Source organism: Pelobates fuscus, chromosome 2 (genome assembly GCF_036172605.1).
Source record: "Pelobates fuscus isolate aPelFus1 chromosome 2, aPelFus1.pri, whole genome shotgun sequence".
Classification (NCBI taxonomy): Eukaryota; Metazoa; Chordata; class Amphibia; order Anura; family Pelobatidae; genus Pelobates; species Pelobates fuscus.
Window position 1 is genome coordinate 338,823,592 of NC_086318.1, and position 20,700 is coordinate 338,844,291.

Sequence of the window (20,700 nt, forward strand, 5' to 3'; positions counted from 1 at the left end):
ATGTATGCCTGTGTGTATGTCTCAGTATGTGTGTGTCAGTATGTATGCCTGTATGCGTGTATGTCTGTTTCAGTATGTGTGTCTGTTAGTATGTATCTGTGTCCTTTTGTATCAGTGTGTGCGTTTGTGTCTGTGTGTGGACCCAGTGTGCGGTATTTGGAGGCGGGCCCCAGAATTTCTGGTGGCGGCCCTGCCTGCAGTGCCCCCATCCCATGGCGCTGAAACCCCTTCAGCTACTTACCTGAAAATAGCGCCGATGTACCTCGGTGCTGGGTAAGGCTCTGCCCACGCTCCTCCCCCCTCCGACGTCAGCCGGTGGGGGAGACCTAATGCGCATGCACGGCAATGGCCGCTCGTGCGCATTAGACCTCCTCATAGGAAAGCATTATTCAATGCTTTCCTATGGGGGAAATCTGACACTGGAGGTCAGATAACGGACCAAAAGTCCATTATGAATCTGGAAGCTCCCCCAGTTACTGTCTGATAGACAGCCACAGAGGGCAGACTTAGAGCTGCAATGTAATAGTGCAATTAGCTGAAGTGGTCTGGGTGCCTAGAGTGTCCCTTTAAACAATGTGTAAATTACAGTTAGAATCACTTGCCTACAAACATTTTGATTCTTTCCATTGCTCTAAAATTTAAGTTTGCATAAAAAGCAGCTTGTCATGTGTAATGAGTCAAATAAAAGGCCCAAGCCCAGGTCTGTAGTTTGTGATCAGAGAGAGGAGAATAATTATCTCATGGAATCAGTCACTAAAATGAGAACTGTTAGGAATGCAACGTGAATTTCACATTTTAGGTCAAATATAGCCAAACTAGAAAACTTCTCCAAGCCACTTATGCTTCCAGTTTGCCTATTTTTAATATTATGCTTCCAGTTTGGCTATTTTGGCTTTAAATTGAATTCCCTTCAATTTTCCCTTTAGTGAGTTTAGATTGACTTTGAATTCCCTTCAATTTTCACTTTAGTGAGTTTAGACTGGGTCTCAATTAAATTGTTTTTCAAATGATCCAGGCCTCCTAACAGTCCTATTTTTTCCCAATTTCACGGTCCTCTCCAGGTATCTGCGGACACCTGAAATCGGCACCCTTCCTGATTACCCTGTCAGGATTGTTGGGAGATATAATGATCGCAATCTGTTCGAAAAAAAATGTTTTTATCTGCAACTGTCACCTTTAGAGTGTATTTTTATACATAAATCATTTGAAAAGTTCTTCTAACATTTGAACAGCTTATTCAGAAGAATTAAATCGAGGCCATTGTTCACACTTTTAAAGGAGCCAAATATGTGTCTGGACTTGAGCCAGACCGAAAGCTGCTGGACAGACGAAATCTTAGAAGAACACTGACTGCCCAAATACAAAAATGTATTTTAATATTTATTTTAATCCTGCCAGACTAAGGATTGGCAACAATTGCTCCAGGAATCATATGACCACATATCACCCACTAGAGTAGAGACATTTGAAACATCTATTAGAGATATCTTGTTTTCTGTGCCATAGCATTAAACTAAATCCAACTTTATCAGTATTTGAAGTAAAGATATATACTGGGCTAGATTTTCCACAATGCCACAGAGGTCATGTCCTCAGGGCAAGACAGCCAGTGGAGAAAGCCAAAATCTCCATCATTGGCCAGCCTATTCTTCTGCTGTTGGCGCCCAACACTGGGCAAGAAGAAAGAGGGAGGCATGCATACCACCCAGCTATTCGTAGAAGGGACAGTCCATATTTTGGGCCCAAATTCCTCTGTTTCCTCTTTTCTATCCTACTGTCCATCTTTTTTTACGGGCTCCATATTGTTGATGTGTCTGAGTGTATAACAGAGATCCACAGTGATAATACTCACAGTAATGTTTAGAAATCAGGCTGTGTGAATAAGATACAATGTTCTTGCTCTAAATTACATTTTAGTTGCATAAATTGAGTCAAAAAGTGAATCACCAAAAACTTCTCAGAACAGCCTGTCCCTGCTCCCCCTCCCTCCCCTAGTCACACCTCTAAAATTATTGTGTCCCTCTTTGTCCATTTGAAATGTTGGGAGGTATGGGCATGATGCAGGTAGTGCTTCCTTTACTTTTTGCTGCTCTAAGCCAGGAAGTAGCCGATTCACAGCTGTTGTCTGTGCTCCTCCTCCATTCTTGCTCCAGCCCCTCCTGCAGCTCCTTCAGTCTGCCTCCACATCCAGTCTATGCCAGCAACGCGGCCACCACTGTGTCCATAGCTACTGTACTACTACAACTCCCATGATGCTGTTCAAACCTTAAGGTTGTCAGGGTATTTATATCGGCAGACATATTGTGCTATGATAGAAATTAAAGTGTATATTGCCTAAATCATTCTGAACAGAGCAGACTCCATTTTGTTATCTTCAAGCTAACAAAAGACACAAGATTTCTATCCCTTCTGTAAAACAAACCACTTTGCCAGAGCTAAAGGAATGCTTAGTATATACAAACCTGTTGATAAGAAATGAGAACGGGGGATGGACAGACTGTCTAGATGTTAATGGAATATAATTAATTCTAAACCCAGACATTTGTGACAGAGAAGATTAAATAATTTAATTTTACTTTCGATATTGTATAAGATCCCATTGTGAGTTAGAGGTCATACTTAGTTTCCGAACTGTCATATTAGAAATTATAGCAGAATTGCCAGACACATAGTCTGAAGAAAGCCCAAAGAAACTCTTTGAACTGACAGAAAACCTAAATTATAAATAACCATAAAGATAAGCTAAATGGCGTCAAAATAGCCATCCATTCAGTTCCTGAGACTACCTACTCATATGATGAAAAAATCTACCTAACTGGTAGTTATACTGATTTGATTTAATTAATCTAAATTAATTACAATTTTCTAATAGCTTGATATATGACTGGATAAATCACGATCAGATTTCGATATTTAGAAATCTTAGTTACGAAAGAATATATAATTAAGCATTCTATTCTGCAGATGGAAAGGAATAATTATATATATTAATGTGACATATCACATGTTAGCATATCGTGATATTTATCCAGGCGTATTGATTTGCCCTAAAATAAGATAAAATATATGTTTAGGCAAGTTAAAATTCTGCTTATAGAACATGGTAGATTACTCTTATTGGATGGTTCCAGGAAATGACTAATGAGCTGGTTTAAATGTTATTTTATTTAAAATCACATGAGAATAGGTCTTAATTACCTAGGAGGTCTAGCCAGCATTGAAAGGGTTATTCTAACTGTCAGCTAAAGTTTTATGGCCTTAAGCTGCAAGCTCTGTGTGTGTAAGTTTCACTTTCGTTTCTCTGTGAAGTACAGTCATAAATCTTGTTTGACAGCTAATGTTGTAGATTCTATAATGTGTTAGCCAATGGAATGTATTGCCATTTGTATTGCATACTCATGTTATACTGAATATTCATTGATTATTATCACGCATGTTACATATTATTATTATTATTTAATTTGTCACAATAAATTGTATCTATTTTTATAACAAATTGTGATTTTATTTATATGGAATACATTTCACTTACACGATAACGATCTTTGGGATCTGAGAATTGAAATAGTGGGCAATTCTCAACTGTTTACTATTATTATCCCATAAATATCCCCACAGGGTACTATGGAGCTTTTCCAAGCCTTGAAACTGGCAAGGCATGCTGGGAGCTGTAGAACCATAGTATGTCTGCATGGGTCAGACCTCTAAGCAGCGTGAGTGTGTTTGCATGGATCAGTGAGTGAATGAGTGAGTGAGTATTGATCAGGGAATATAAGTCTACGGGTTACTGAGTAGACTGTAACACACATGCATTACAATACATATATATCTGGAGGGATGGGAAAGGAAACTGGCCTTGAAGTAGCAAGGAGCGTAAATCAGTTCCTATATATAAAACAAAAACAATATATATATATATATATTTAATTTTTATTTTGACACTGGTTGCCCTTTCTTTATACCAGTGTAAAAATAAAAATCCCAACAAATAAATACAGCAATATGCTTGGAAGAGTTGCCATACAACTAATTAAATAAAATAGTGTACAATAACAAATACATTTTGCACTTTGAAACGTTTTCATAAAATACAGATTTTTGAAAAAATGCAACCTATATATATATATACACACATATATATATATATATATATATATATACATATATATATATATATATATATGTGTGTGTATATATATATATAGTAATAGTTTATTGGGTATTCCATTTTTTAACCCCTTAAGGACACATGACGTGTCTGACATGTCATGATTCCCTTTTATTCCAGAAGTTTGGTCCTTAAGGGGTTAAATTAGTCCTATGGAAGCTCAAGCATATTACTGTATTTGTTTTGTTTTTCTGTTTAATTGTCCAGATACTGATTACAGAATGCTAACCCTCTCACTTTTGAGTTATTTTTAGAAAAAAATAAAAATAAATACACATTTTGTTTGTGAAATGGAATGCATAAATGTGACATTATGGCAAAACGTCAGTTTAATGAATAGGTTATTGTTTAGGGTAATGTACAAAATAACATTTTTGGATTATTACTTTTTCTCTTGATTAATCATATTCAGAAATACTAGTATTAATATTTGTATATTATATAGTATCCTTTATTTTGCAAAGTACTAAATAAATATGGCAAGTATCATGTTTAGAATATGGGAAAATATTATCTAAATATAGAGAATAAATGTTTCAATGGTATTTGGCTATTCCTCTGCTGGTAGTTTTTGGAATGCGTATTCCAAAAATGCTGCCACACTATAAAGCATAGATGGCTTGCAGCTATGGAAGATTAGGTCATATCTTAGCAGTTTATTACTTAATTGCAGAGGGATTTGAATAAATTGGAGGGCTTGGTAGACGACTGGTATAAGGGAGTCAATGAATATAATTACAGTTATGCATTTTGAGATAGAAAAGAAACATGTATGAGGTTGGAATAAAATATAAAACCTATACTCTACATCAATATAAATTATATAGATCTAAAGAAGAAGGAATTAAAGGAATACTCCAGGCATCCTAACTAAATAATCTCTTTGAAGTGGTTATGATAACTTTAAGTGACCTCGCACCAATGATAGATAGGTAGGTAGGTAGATAGACAGACAGGCAGATATATATATAGATCGACGGACAGACAGATAGATAGACAGACAGATAGATGGACAGATAGATAGACGGACAGATAGATATATATATAGATAGATAGACAGATAGATAGATAGATAGAAATGTAGACAGACAGACAGACAGACATATATATATATCTGTCTATCTGTCTACCTACATTTATATCTATCTGTCTATCTGTCTATCTATCTATCTATCTATCTATCTATATATATATATATATATATATAGACAGACAGACAGATGGACAGATAGATATACAGACAGACAGATAGATGGACATATAGACATATGGACAGATAGATGGATGGATGGATGGATGGATAGATAGATGTACGGATGGAAGGACAGACAAACATTTCAGTTCTCATTGCCTATTTCAGTCAGTTTACAGCTGAACCATTGTAAATAAGTGCAGGATTGCACATTTCCAACATAAGATCTCATCCCACAGTGCCGTCACCGCTGCAAAAACAATAACATTTCCTAGGAGTTAAAATTAAAAAGTCAGCTTTTAGAAAGGTGTGTGAATGACATGATCATAAGGAACCATGTGTTCACTGTGACTAAATATCTTAAGTTAATATTGCCACGCCAATGCCGTGTCCTGGAGGACAAATGTTGCATTCATCTTTTAATAAGCACAGATAATCCATATTTAAGCAGACCCTTCTGATAACACAAACCGTGTTTAACTTTTAGCATGTATTTGTGTTTTCTTTCTCGTATCATAGTCTGAAAGATTAGTGTGTTTCTCTGCACTCCATTTGAATGTATACAAGCAATGCGTTGCCATATTTAGCTCCTCTCCCTTCACTCTGTGTAAGGTGTCACAGACCGCTCTAATAATCAAAGAGCAATAAAAGATTAGGTCACATGCTTCAAATCTATACTCATTTTACACTTTTCAAGAGCACATTTCACAACATTATGCTATACGTCCACTTAAATCTCCGGCAGATAACTACACCTTGGCTTTATAAGTCTGTTGTGTCAAAACTCATAACATCAAAAAAGAAAAGAAAAAATTCTAGAGGTCCTTATAAAAGGGAGGGCATGGGAAGGGGAGTATGATTTTAAGAGTAATTTCAGATTGTAAATGAAAAAAGAGAGGCACGACTGTTCATTTGCACCAATCATGCTTTCCTTTCATCTGCTCTGATTAGACTTGGTGCGGTTTCATCAAACTGCTCTATCAGTGAGCTGTCACTCGAGCCTTCTGTTGATTGAAAACAATCAGAGCTCTGATGGCACAATTATTCTGACCCTTTAACTAGAGGCTGCTGTGATAATGAAAGGTTGATTATGATAGTTTGTGCCTCTTTCAGTTTGCCAAGAAGGTTAATTTGGGCATCAGAGGGATGTTTAATGGGCGCTTGCTGCCTATACTGAAAAAATGAGAACGTGCAGTTTCCTATATTGCAAGGATATAGTTTGCCTGCCAATCACTGTCATTTAGACTTTGTGCTTTACACTCTAGAAATCACATTTTTTTTCCTCTGGATTTAATTTATTCACTGCCCTGAGGAAGTTCTAACACCCAGTGACCTTCACAGTAGAAATTGTCTTCATTTTCTTTTAAAGCTGCTGAATCTCCCCCCCCCCTACCCCCTCCCCCCACACTAGTAATGCTTCATTCATTTTTTTTTTTTCTTACTTGCTTTGTTTTCAATTTTTTTTTTTGCCTATTAAAACGATGTGACTTTATATTTGGGAATATATATTTATTATAAGCAGATCACTATACCGTCCTGTTCAGTTTATTTTTTTGCTAGGGTTTAAATATGAATCTGGCTGCCATTTAATGAAAGGCATGGACGTCTTAATAGGATTTAGTGGATTTTTTATCAAAGGGTTGCGCCAAGCACCGCAAATGCTTCAGTGTTTTGAAGTGGTCAAGGTGCAAGGGCAATGTGTGCAGTGTTTCAGTATGAAACTGTACACATAGTGAGATATTGTATATTGCAGCTCTGGCAACGTTTACTAGCCAGCTAGAAATCTACTGGCTATTCTTAATTGCAAAGAGGTTTATTCCCTGGCTGAGAGTGCTCAGCTGACACTTTCAGCCAATGAATGAACGACAAGATCATCATGTGGTTTTTGCAGCTCTGTGGAAGCTGAAAGTCATTCAGCCAACATGAGACGTTCTTGGCCAAAAGGGTATGGCTGTTCAGTTGTAGTTCACTCCTACAGGATGCTATGTAGCAGGTAAGGCATTTCAGAACAAGTCACAAGCTTGCCAATAGCTACCACCCATTTCCTTGGATATGAGACGACGTATGACAATGGGTCAATCCCTTGTTATTTTAAAAATGACCTGGGATTGGTCCACCGTCTAAACGTTTTGGGAAGGTGACATTGCCTGTAGGGACATGATAAAACATTCTTGCAGCATTTCCACTCACACAAGTTATTATCAACATAGTTATTCATGAAAGTGTGAATTGTAGGAAATTCAATGTGAATTAAAATTTTGGATTTTTCAATTTTAGGACAAAATAATCAATTTGGATAATTTTTCCAACTTATTTTAGCCTAAATTTAAAATCTTCTTTAAGTTTAGTTTAAATATTCTAAAATTAAGTAAATAATCCTGCAAGTATTGTAACGTGGGAAACTAAAGGAATAATTGAACAAATCAAATAATGATGGGATTATGATGCACTCAAAAAAGTATCTCTCAATGACCAGCTGCATCATTCCACGCACAAAATGATATAAACCATTTTGAAACAACTTCTGAGAAAGTTAGAAAGTTGCTATATACACTGACTCTATAAAGTAACTGGATATGTCTCTTGTCCTCCCAGCTTCTCTTGGACTGAAGCTGTAATAAAGTTGCATGCATTTTGATAGTTGTGTATCCTAAAGTTCAATAACTGGTGATAGTTGACCTGCTTGGTTGAGAATAGAAATTGCATGGTCTCAAACCGGCACAGTGGACCTGGCGTCTGAATGAAACCTTACTCCAGGACCCTGCGGTGGAAACTGAGATCAAACGAGCTCTTGACCTTTACTTCCAGGAAAACGACGTGACGGATACTTCTCCAATAACACTTTGGGAGGCACATAAGAGTACCATACGTGGCATCCTTATAAAAATCGCCTCCCGTCGACGCAAGGCAACCATGCAGGAAATGACGGACGTATATAAAACCATCTCGAGGCTGGAACTTCAACACAAACAAACTCCACTAGCCTCGGTTCGGCAGGACCTGATGGAAGCCCGACGTCGCCTGAAGGAACTCCTTACGAAACGATACCACCGCTCACTACAACACTCCAAAAATTTATTTTATATCCACGCCAACAAAGGCGGCAAATACCTCGCCCGCATCCTGAAAGGAGACACCCCCCGCACACGGATACATAAAATTCGTTTACAATCGGGAAAAGTGTCCCAATTCCCTGAGGACATAGCCAACGAATTCTGACGTTACTACTGCGCCCTCTACAACATCTCGGGCCCTGAAAACACACCATCGGGACGCCAGTCCACCACACTAATTCAGGACTACTTACGCGACAACGTAGGCAGACGAGTGTCTCCAGAAGCGGCGAACATGCTGGACGAACCGATTAGCATCGAAGAAATGACTACAGCCTTGAAGAATACCAAAACAGGCAAAGCACCGGGCCCCGACGGATTTTCTGTAGGGTATTACAAGCACTTCTCCTCAATCCTCCTGCCTCGACTGACTACTGCCGTTAACACCGTCACGGATGGGAGACGCTTTGGAGCGGAGTCTCTGGCTGCTACTATCACGGTCCTCCTCAAACCGGGGAAAGACCCAGAGCACTGTGGTAGCTATCGACCCATATCCCTGCTGAACATGGATACAAAATTACTTACAAAGGTCCTGGCCACTAGACTGCAACGTGTACTACCGAGCCTGATCCATGCAGACCAGACGGGGTTTATACCAGAAAGGGAGGCGCGGGACAGTACGCTACGCCTCTTCTCCACCCAACACAGGGCACGGGAGACACGGGATAAAATTCTGCTTCTTTCCACGGACGCCGAAAAGGCTTTCGACCGTGTTAATTGGTCGTACATGATGGATACCCTACGGGTCATGGGATTGGGACACAACATGATGACGTGGATCACAGCCATATACGATAAACCACACGCTGCCGTCCGAGTGAACGGGGCTCTAACTTCCAGCTTCGAAATTCGGAACGGAACTAGACAGGGATGCCCCCTATCGCCGCTTCTATTTGCGATGACCCTAGAACCACTACTGCACGCGATCCGCCACAACCCGGACATCTCAGGATATACCTGGATGGGGACAGAACATAAAGTGGCCGCATATGCGGATGACCTTCTCTTTTTTGTCTCCCGTCCACGAGTCACGATGCCCTGCTTACTCCTAGAATTCGAAAAATTCGGGAAGATCTCGGGTTTCAAACTTAACCTCTCCAAATGTGAAATGCTTAATCTAACTTTTCGACCGGAAGAATACGAGGAACTGGGAACTATCTTCCCATTTCGCTGGTGCACGGAGAGGATGAAATATCTTGGCATATGGATCATGTCAGGGTACCTGTGGTCTCTACCTCCGAAAGAGGTAGAGACTTAGCTGTTCCTCCATCCAGACGGCCTGATGGCTCCCTTCCCCCCGGTCTATCCGGTCATGCAAGGCCGGCCGCGAGGGAGTGACTGCCTTTTACAGCATCTAGGCAGGAAGTTGTCATCAGGACACTCCTCCGGAACGACCTGTCACTCAATTGCTGCAGGACCAATCAGGACGCCTCGGAGGCGTGGTTACTGCTCTGAGCAGGGTATTTAACAGAGCTTCTTTCATTAGCTCATTGCCCTGTCGTGGTTCTAGCTTGTTCTAGTCACTCAGTGCTTGTGTATTCTATTATCCCTTTTGGTTTTGACCCGGCTTGTTTACCTTACTCTGCTTATCTCTGTTACCCTTGATTCGGCTTGTCTCTCGCTTACCTGTCTTCTGTTACCCTCGACCTCGGCTTGTCTTTGACCATTCTATACTGTACTACTTACGTTAGTCCGGCCATTCTAAGGTCCGGTATACGTATCTGGCTACTGTTTGTACTCTGCGTGTTGGATCCCTGTCCCGATCCTGACAGATCACCACGAACCCCCAGGAGCTTTATCGCCACAATTTTGCCACTCTCCTACGGAAGATTATCTCAGATTTGGATAAATGGGCGTACCCACACATCACCTGGCACGGAAGAGTCGCAGTGCTAAAGATGAATGTGCTTCCGAGACTTCTCTACCTGTTCCAAACAATACCCCTGACGCCGCCGAATAATTTCTTCTCCACCTTGAAATCAACAGTTATCCGTTATGTCTGGAGAGGGGAGAGATCTAGAATACGCTACGACACACTCTGCCTACCCAGACTTGGAGGTGGCCTGGCACTCCCGGACTTCAAACGCTATCATCAAGCCGCCACTCTGCAACAAATTCTGGAGTGGCATGTGGCTGACTCTCCGAAGCAGTGGGTTATTCTGAACAACGGGGAATCACATGCCACACTTAAAGCGGCAGTATGGCAAGGAGGAACAGGTAGTCGCACCGGAGGGGGAGTAGAGACTCCGACGACACAGACATTGAAGGCATGGGACATGCTGCGCAAGACTACGCACGTGTCCCCGATCCCTAGTCCTCTTCTCCCAATAGTTCCCAACCCAAACCTAGCTGGTGGCATCCCAGCCAAGGCCTGGATATTCCTGGAAGAACGGGACTACGTTCCGATTAGAACGGTCCTCCATGGAGGCACTGTTCGGCCCCTCCGCACATTACTGGCCGATAGACCTAATACACCTATGGCGTCCCTTCGCTATCTACAACTAACACACTACTACGGATCTCTCCCGCATAAGTAACGCCTTCACAGGGATCTTACGTGGTTTGAAGGCCTATGTCACCGGGGAGACACACTTGGTAAAGCAATCTCACTACTCTATCAACACCTGCTGGTAGGAAACACCATGTCAAATAACACCTTTAGGAGACTATGGGAACAACAACTAGGGAGCCCGATCTCGCAACCACAGTGGGACACAGCACTCCTCTGGCAATACAAGAGCTCCTCCAGCTCCCATTATCAGGAAGTCAACTATAAGCTAATATCCATGTGGTATAGAACACCAGTCGTATTACACAGGATCTTCCCGACGACACCCCCCACATGCTGGAGATGTCAGGAGGAGAGGGGTACGATCATACACCTCTGGTGGGAATGTCAACTCATCACCCCATATTGGGACAGTATCTGGTCTGAAATCAAGACGATGCTGGGGGACGACACGGAATGGTCTAGGGAACTGGCCCTCCTACATATCACCACCCGGTCTATCTCTGGCTATAAGAAATCCATCCTACGTCACCTACTGAATGCAGCTAAAGCCCTCATACCTGCGTACTGGAAGCGGACTGAGGCTCCCACGGTTGAGGAATGGTTACACAGGATCGGAGACATACAACTGGCGGAAGCGCTACAGGCGTCCCTGGCGGGTCGGGAGACCAGGCACGTGGAGATGTGGCAACCGTGGTTCGCATACCAAGTTACTGGACGATAGACTTCCTGTAAGAGGGGGGGAGACTGTGACCCAAATGACAGTTAGCACCCCACACCACTGACAATATGGGTGGTGAGACCACCACAGCACTAGGGACATATCCCAGGATCGGCAGAATCGACATCGGCCCGACGACCTGATCCTCCCACACACACACCTCATGAGGTCGAGAACACACTATCCACTCAAGATCCCTCACTTCTACCGAGTCCAAGGCGCCGACATGTGTGCGGGGTGCGCTCTGGGGAGCTGGGGGGGGGGGGCTCACTACGATAGCCACCCTAACTCACCCTTACCCTCCCTTTCTACTTTTCTATCTCACAATATTTAATCAGACTGTAATAACCGATAACAGGGTACTGTAAAGGGAATACAGGAAAGTAGCATCACTCTGGACACCTCGAGCCGAGAGACATGGGTACTCGCTCAAGGGATAACCTGACATACTATCCCGACCAAGAACACAGGCGTACACACTCACCTACTCACCTAATATTCTTTCTGGCATATACACAATACCTCATTACTATACCCAAACTGCCGCCCAGCCTGGTATTAGCACAATGCAAAATGTTATTTTGTAACCACCAAGTTGTATATGTGTCCAGGTGCCTGAAACTCCTCGATCTACATATTAAGAAACCTGTTTAAATATCACTGTACTTATGCCTAAGGTTAAACGTAAACGTGAAAAGTTATGTTGTTACTAAACTTTGATGGATGCAATGTTATTATCGACACGACAAAACCTAACTCACACTTCTTCGGCATCATCATGGTATAACTGTATTTTACAATGGCCTGCGTGCCGAACTTTTCTGTGTTCTCTCTCTATCTCTCTTAAATAAACAGATTTAAAAAAAAAAAAAAAAAAAAGAAATTGCATGGTCTAATTATTTGGTTCCTGCTCTTTCACATTGATAATGTTATTAGTTGTATATCTATATGGATCATGATTCATGTCACAGTTGCAGACATGGTGTTCTTTGGGAAGCCACATCTACCATTTTTCTGGATACATATCGCTCCGAGAAATTGTTGGGCAACATATGGAAAGTGCTGCCCTGTAGTTTTTAGAATTCTTCTGGGATGGACGTGGGAAGCATGAGAGCAGGCTGTACAAAGGGGCAGGCAAGAGAACAGGCTCTCCACCTTTTAAATAGGGGTGAATATACTCTTAAAAAGGGTGGCTAGTCTCAGGAGGCAGACCATGAACAGAGAATGGCTGAATTGCTTGTGCCCAGTTTCTTCTGCATTTTGAAATGCCCTGCAGATTTGAATTTTAGACAGGTTTCAAAATATGTCAATCGGGAACTCTGCAGCACATTAATTCTACATACTACAGAGCAGTATTTTCATGTGCTACCAATTAACATAATTAAACTTTGTGTGTCCAGAAAAACAAACTGAATATGGCAACTCTGTGTGTTCTAGATCTGAGTATGAGATGGCATGTGTTCCACTCCCGGACATTTTTACACACATAATAAACACTGGCATTAACACGGTTCAGCATTCCTTTGGAAAACGTTCAATATTGGCAAGATTGTGATGGTATTCCAAATGTTTTATAAACTCCTAAATAAAACTGTATTTATTTTCTTAGATTTAATTGAGAACAAGACCTATACGCCACATTGGTTTGTTAAATAGACTCAATAGGCATTTTTGATGTATGCCTTGGTATGCATTTATCAGTGGCGGTGTTGTAGAGATCTTGAGTGAAAGACATGCTGTTTGAGTGGCTGCAACTTGTCTTATGGACTTTATGGCAGCTGTGAAATAGGTGTGTGCATTGTGTATGTCAGTATTAATTCTCTTGCAGCCACTTAACACCCCATGGTCCCCTCCAAGAGAAAATATATGCAGGTGGATTAATATACATTAATTAAGAGTTGGTCGATTAATGATGGCCTTAAAATGTGTCCTTTAGGATAAATGTCTTGAAATATGCACTTCACTTTGTTAAAATCACAATTCCTATCTAGCAATGTAAATGAAAATAAATCTGCTTAGCCGATAGTTTCCTATACATATAGCAGGGCAGACATATCCAGTAAATCTGTAACTAAATGTGACCTTCATCCTTTGTGGATGATGGTAAGGTGTTCCTTGGATACATCTCTCTTATGTAAGTGCACCTTGGTCCACAATTTGGTAACCAGTGGATCAGTCCTAGCAGCATTGCTTGGTTGCATTCGTTGAAAGGTTAAAGCAGTTTGATGTGTTAGGTTTACTTATCTTGTATGTAATATATTTTCTTCCATAATGCTTAATATTAAGGCTCTGTTTGATTCCCTGTGTACAATGTCTCAAGGAATTATCACTTTTTTTGTTATTTCTAACATTATTTTTTATTCGAGAACAGCGAGGTTTGATGATAAATAGCAAGAATCTATATTTAGCCATTCAAGAATGAGATAGTGTTAATAGTAATTAAAGAAAATTAATGGTGACTGTGCACATATTGGTCACAAATACCTCACAATAAGTTATGGTAGATGGAGCCTAATATGAAACAAACATAAAGAACCAACATAGTGTAATATGTAACAACTATGTGTAATAAGAGAGTAACTTGGAACAGTGAGGGTTTGTGTTTGGGGGTTATAGCACTATCGTTATGTGTTCTTGGACATATAATATATGATGTTATCAATTTCCTCAATCGTTAAAGCTAAATTAAAACGTTAATAAAATTTAACTAAATGTAATGCAACAAACCTAATACATTTTAGTAACACAATATGTCCATAAGGTAATAGTTCAGGAAAATGTTTATTGGTATAGTAAAAAAATTGAAATATAATGATATAAAGTGTAATATAATATAGTATTTAAAAACACCGCTGCTCAAAATAAATAAAAACACTTGAACCACAGATACAGATCTAAACATCCAAGGTGCTAATGCCGTGAAAGCAACTAGGACCAGAATGCAACAATAAAGTGTATAACCAATCCGAAGTAAAAATGAAAATGCCACAAGAAAAACAAGATAAAAAATGTATATACCCAGATATAAATAGCAACATCCAATGTCCTAATGCCTTCAAAACAACTAGAACCAGGATGTAGCAATATGGTGTAACGATATAGAGAGTAACAACAACGGAGGCTAGATCAAAATAGTAACATCACAAAAAAGCGTAGGAATACACCTTTAAAAAGAAAAAAAAACAGATATAATAAAAATCAGGGGTACATTAGCTAAATAATGAATAGCATAAAAAAGTAATGACCTAAAAAATAAATTAAAAAGAAAGGCAGGGCAACTCTATAACCATATACCTAAACTGGTAACACGAGGTACGCCGCGGCTGGTATCTTCAAAAAAGGCAGCGGCAAGGCAAGTTGAGTAGCGTGTAGATGATGATGCAGGTGATGATCACGTGTAGAAGGAACGTATACGCGTTTCGTCTCTTAGCTGAGACTTGATAAAGTCTCATTTAAGAGACGAAACGCGTAGATGTTCCTTTTCCACATGGTCATCACCTGCATCATCATCTACACGCTGCTACACTTGCCTTGCCGTGGACTTTTTTGAAGATACCGGTCGCTGCGTACCTCGTGTTACCAGTCCAGTTGCGCTCCCTTGAGAATATGCATAATAAAAAATAAATAAATAAACAGGGAAGTAGAAATGGGGATTTTCAAAATATTGCATGTGGGGAGTGCATAATTTTTTTTCCTCTTTTTAAGTAAAAAATATATAGATTTTTCCCCTGTTCCCCCCCACCACAATAAAGACCTCTGACACACACTACACCACCTCACACACACAGAACCCATCAAACAAACATACTACACCTTCTCACACACACACTATACCCCCTCACACAAACACACTACACCCCCTCACACACACTACATCCCCACACAAAAAACACTGCACCCCCTCACACACAGAACCCCTTACACAATCACACTGCACCCCCTCACACACAGAACCCCTCACACAAACACACTGCACCCCCTTACACACACACACACACACATACACACACCACACAGTACCCCTCACACACATGCAGAACCCCTCACACTAACACACTGCACTCTACACACACAGAACCCCTCACACAAACACACTGCACCCCCCCCCCCACACACAGTATCCCTCACACACAGCACCCCTCACACAAACACACAGCACCGCTCACACACACACACACACACACACACATGCAGCACCACTCACACACACACACACACAGCACTGCTCACACACACAGAACCCCTCACACAAACACACGGCACCCCACACACACAGAACCTCACACACACACAACATCCTTCACACGCACACACTGCACCTCTCACACATACTCTGGACCCCTCACACCTACTTTGGACCCCTTACACAAACACTGCACCCCTCACACACACACACACAGCATTCCTCACACAAGCACACACATAAAAACACAGAACTTCTCACACAAACACACTGCAGCCCCCACACACAGAACCCCTCACACAAACACACTGCACCCCCCATACACAGCAGCCCTCACACACACATAACCCCTCACACAAACACATTGCACCACCCCACACATACAGAACCCCTCACACAAACACACTGTGCCCCTCACACACATACTGCACTCCAGGCACACACACACACACCAAACCCTTCTCACACACACACATACACACTGCGAGTAGCAACATCATCAATACCAGCTAACATCACACCAAAGAGAAGCTGTTCTAGCCACATTAGGAATGAGTTAATTAAATGTTTGACCAAATATAGCAGGCTAATTTTTAAGTTGATTATTTTGTATGGCTCGCAAGTGATGTTTTAAATATCCAAATGGCCCTTGGCAGATAAAAGGTTCCCCACCCCTGCCTTTAAGAGACACTATAGTCACCAGTACAACTACAGCTAGATGTAGTTGTTTCGGTGAGTATAATCATTCCCTTCAGGCATTTTCATGTATACATTCCTCAGATGACCACTGGAGGTGCTCCCTGGGGCAGTTCTGCACAGTGTGCAGCGCTACCGTTCTGCGTCTCCACCCTCTGCATGGAGATGCTGAATTCCTCTCACAGAGATCCACTAAGTCAATGCATCTCTATGAGGAGGTGCTGATTGGCCAAGCCGGTGTTTGGTCCCACCCCCATCCTGCCTTTTTGCCAATTTCAGCCAATCCAATGCTTTGGATTGGCTAAAAATCATAAATTCTGATGATATCAGCAAGGAGGTGGATCAGGGGCGGGGTCAGCACCGTCTAACCCACACAGCGCTGGTCATAGGGTAAGTTTATTACCTTTTAATGGTGGTTTTAACACTATAGGGTCAGGAATACATGTTTGTGTTCATGACCCTATAGTATTCCTTTAAATATATACTCTAACTGGGCAATTGGCAAAAGACTTGTAGCACCTAAATAATTGTTTGATACTTTCAGACTAGAGTTTCAGACTAGAGTTAACCATGCTGTTTTTGTTCACAGATTTCATATTCCCAGCAAATACTTTGGTTACAATAATTTACCCTTACTGGTGTTTGTATTTAACATTCAAAAAAGGAAAAATATATGGTGTAACAATCTACTGCAGTTTACACTCTTATTCAGGGTCCCTGGGCACCTGTGACTCTGCTCTACTGCTGGAGGTATTGCTAAAATAGAATGTACTTATCTAACGCTCTCAGCCAATCACTGCTGCCCACTGCTGGCCTTGGTAAAGTGGAAGCAATAGCCCGAGCAGCATAGAGAGACAGAGTTGCTGGCAGCCAGGGACCCTCATTTAATGTTCAACAGTTTGACAATACGGAATGATTGGACAATCTGAAGAAAACTCCGGGCACTAGAACCACTTCAATTTGATTGTGCCTTTAAATATGCCCTTAAAGGAAAACTTTGGACACCATAACAACTTTATCAAAAATAAGTATTTTTGATAGCAGGAGGCCCCTAGCGCTTCCTTACCTTTAGAGGTTAAACCATTCATTAACAGTTTGAACCCAAAGCTATCTCTCCAGATCCATTCCTCTCTGTACCCATCCACACCCACTTTCAGATAACCAGCTAGAGGAAGCCATGGACTGTTGCCAGGCAGGGATGGCGCTGATTGGCTAAGAGTAGTCACGTGACGTGAAGTCAATCAATAGCTCCTCCTTCATAAAAAACGGCTAGAGAAAGTTACATACTTTTTGTGCAACAATTTAAAGGAGCCACCCATATTTTTTGAGGTTTAAAGGAACCACGCATATTGTATATCAACTATTATACAGAGCAACCTTAGAGTTATTTTCCAATTATAAGTGGGACTGTTAATGTCTGTGTATTGTTCAAGGACTAGAATCAAGTCAGGACATAATTGAAAACGAGAGAAATCTCGATGTATCCTTCCTGGTAAAATACTTTATAAATAAATAATATTGTTTGGTAAATGTGTAATAGGCTGGAGATCTGACTTTGTGTAATAGAAGTTGCTCTGACTGTATTTGTGGTTAGAGAATCCCTAGTCTATTAATGAGTACTGCACCTCAGTGGTGCATTATTTGTAACTCCGGATATTAAGTTAAAACTGTTGTTGCTGATTATTTAGAGCGTCTCCTTACACAAATTATGGTACATCAATTAATGTTTGCTCTGCCAGGCATTACTATCCATTTTGTGAATTTGTGTTATTTTTTGATTTGATGTGTTCTTATGCTTCAAATTTATAGTGGTTTACCGTAATTTTTATGGTGCATATTTTATATGCTTTATTATGTATTTTATAGGAATATAAATTGATTTTGTTTCATATTAGCACCCCCACCTCATAATAGCTATAGGTTTAGATCTATTTGGTACCCAAGTATACAGGGTCTGCAGCGTTTAGTATATTTTCATTATTATTATTTTTATTCTGTGTAATTGTTCTGCATAATAGAATCAAAACAAATAGATGAGCCGAACAAACCTTGTCATAAACAATTTTAAATATTAGTAAATGGAAAACCTAAAACATTGTTATTTTTATAATATGTATATTTCATAATACAGTTATGATATTCATGTTTTTGAGACAAATATATCTCAATGAACTGATTTATTTCAGCTGGCTGTCAGGTGGCTGGAACATAATTGCCGTTATCAGTACATGGATGAACTACTGCAGTACGTTCGCTTTGGCCTGATGGATACAAACACACTTCATACAGTTGCCCTGTCTCAACCTTTGGTTCAAAACAGTGAAACAGCAACAGCACTTATTAATGAAGCCTTGGAGTATCACCAGAGCCTCTATGCACAACCAGTATGGCAGACAATACGAACAAAACCACGTTTCCAGTCAAACACACTTTACATTGTTGGGGGCAAGAAAAGGGAGATCTGCAAAGTACGAGAACTTAGATACTTTAACCCAATGGATCAGGACAATGTCCACACCGGGGAACTATCAAACTGGAGTGAGTTAACCCCTATGCCAGTAGGGCGAAGCCATCACTGTGTTGCTGTCATGGGAGACTTTCTATTTGTAGCCGGAGGAGAGGTTGAACATGCCACAGGACGCACTTGTGCAGTAAGAACTGCTTGTCGTTACGACCCACGTAGCAATACATGGATTGAAATTGCTCCCATGAAGAACTGCAGGGAGCATTTTGTCCTGGGTGCACTGGACAATTGCCTTTATGCAGTGGGAGGCAGAAATGAACTAAGACAAGTCCTACCATCAGTAGAGAGGTACTGTCCTAAGAAAAATAAGTGGACTTTTGTGCAGTCTTTCGACAGATCTCTTTCGTGTCATGCAGGATGCATAGCTGATGGCCTTCTTTGGATATCAGGTAACCATGAACTGTGTAATTACTTTTAGATTGTTTAATTATTTTTTTATAAAATATTCATCTGTTCTCAGTAAAACCATACCCCAATAGTACTTGTAGCTGTAGATGTATTCAGTGGCTTAGCAAGGGGGGAGGGCGGTTCGCCCCGGGCAGCACTTTTTGGGCTGCGGTAAGGTTCCTGCTGACTCCCATACTCCCTCCCACTCTCTGAGTGAGATCTGGCAGCGATCCTGCTCTGCCTGCCAGGTCTCCTCCATGAGGGGAAGAGGTTGGGCAGGAGGCATGGGAAGTGAGGTCACTTCCTGTGCCTCCTGTCCTGCGAGTGAAGCTGAAGAGCAGCCTGACAGAAACACCACATAAGAACTTCCCTGCACAGCCCTGCATACATCCCCTCTCCCCGTCCCTCCCTGACAGTTCCCCTCCCTGCATAGATCCCCTCTCCTCCTGCCTCCCTGACAGTCCCCCTCCCTCCCCTGCACAGACCCCTCCTTGCACACATCCCCTTTCCCACTGCCTCCCCTGCACACATCCCCTTTCCCACTGCCTCTCATTCACAGATCTCGCCTCCCCTGCACAGATCCCTCTTTCCCTACACAGACCACCCTGATCCCTTCCTGTGAGTCCCCGTCCCTTCCTTGCACAGATTCCCCTCTTTCCCTACACAGACCACGTCCCCTCTCTATGCCCCCTTGCACACATCCACTTTCCCACTGCCTCCCCTACACACATCCCCTCTCTCCTTCCCTTCCTGACAGTCCCCATCCCTCCCTTGCAGAGATTCCATTTCAACTGCCTCCCTGACAGCCCCCTCCCTTCCCTGTACAGATCCCTCTATCCCATACAGCCCCCCTCCCTACCCAGATCCCATCTCCTCTTCCCTTTCTGACAGTCCCTATCCCTCCCTTGCACAGATCCCCCCTCTCCCTTCACAGACCTCTCTATGCCCCCTTGCACACATCCCCTTTCCCACTGCCTCCCATGCACAGATCCCTTCTCCCCCTCCCATCCTGACAGTCCCCTTGCACAGATTCCTTTTCCCCTCCCTGCAGTCCCCCTCCCTTCCCTGTACAGATCCCTCTATCCCATACAGCCCCACACCCTGCACAGATCCCCTCTCCCCCTGCCTCCCCTGCACACATCCCCTCTACCCATGCCTACCCTGCACAGATCCCATCTCCCCTCCCTCCCCTGCACACATCCTCTCT

The 20,700-nt window shown here is 41.7% G+C and overlaps 1 protein-coding gene across 2 annotated transcripts in view; it reads left to right on the top strand.

Annotated features, from left to right (window-relative positions):
* KLHL32 (kelch like family member 32) overlaps positions 1-20,700 on the top strand; it is a 308,535-nt gene that overhangs the window by 250,747 nt on the left and 37,088 nt on the right. For both annotated transcript variants that reach the window (XM_063441325.1, XM_063441326.1), the window contains one exon: positions 18,769-19,495. In XM_063441325.1, the coding sequence (XP_063297395.1) occupies positions 18,769-19,495 (727 nt within the window). The remainder of the gene's footprint in view (positions 1-18,768; positions 19,496-20,700) is intronic.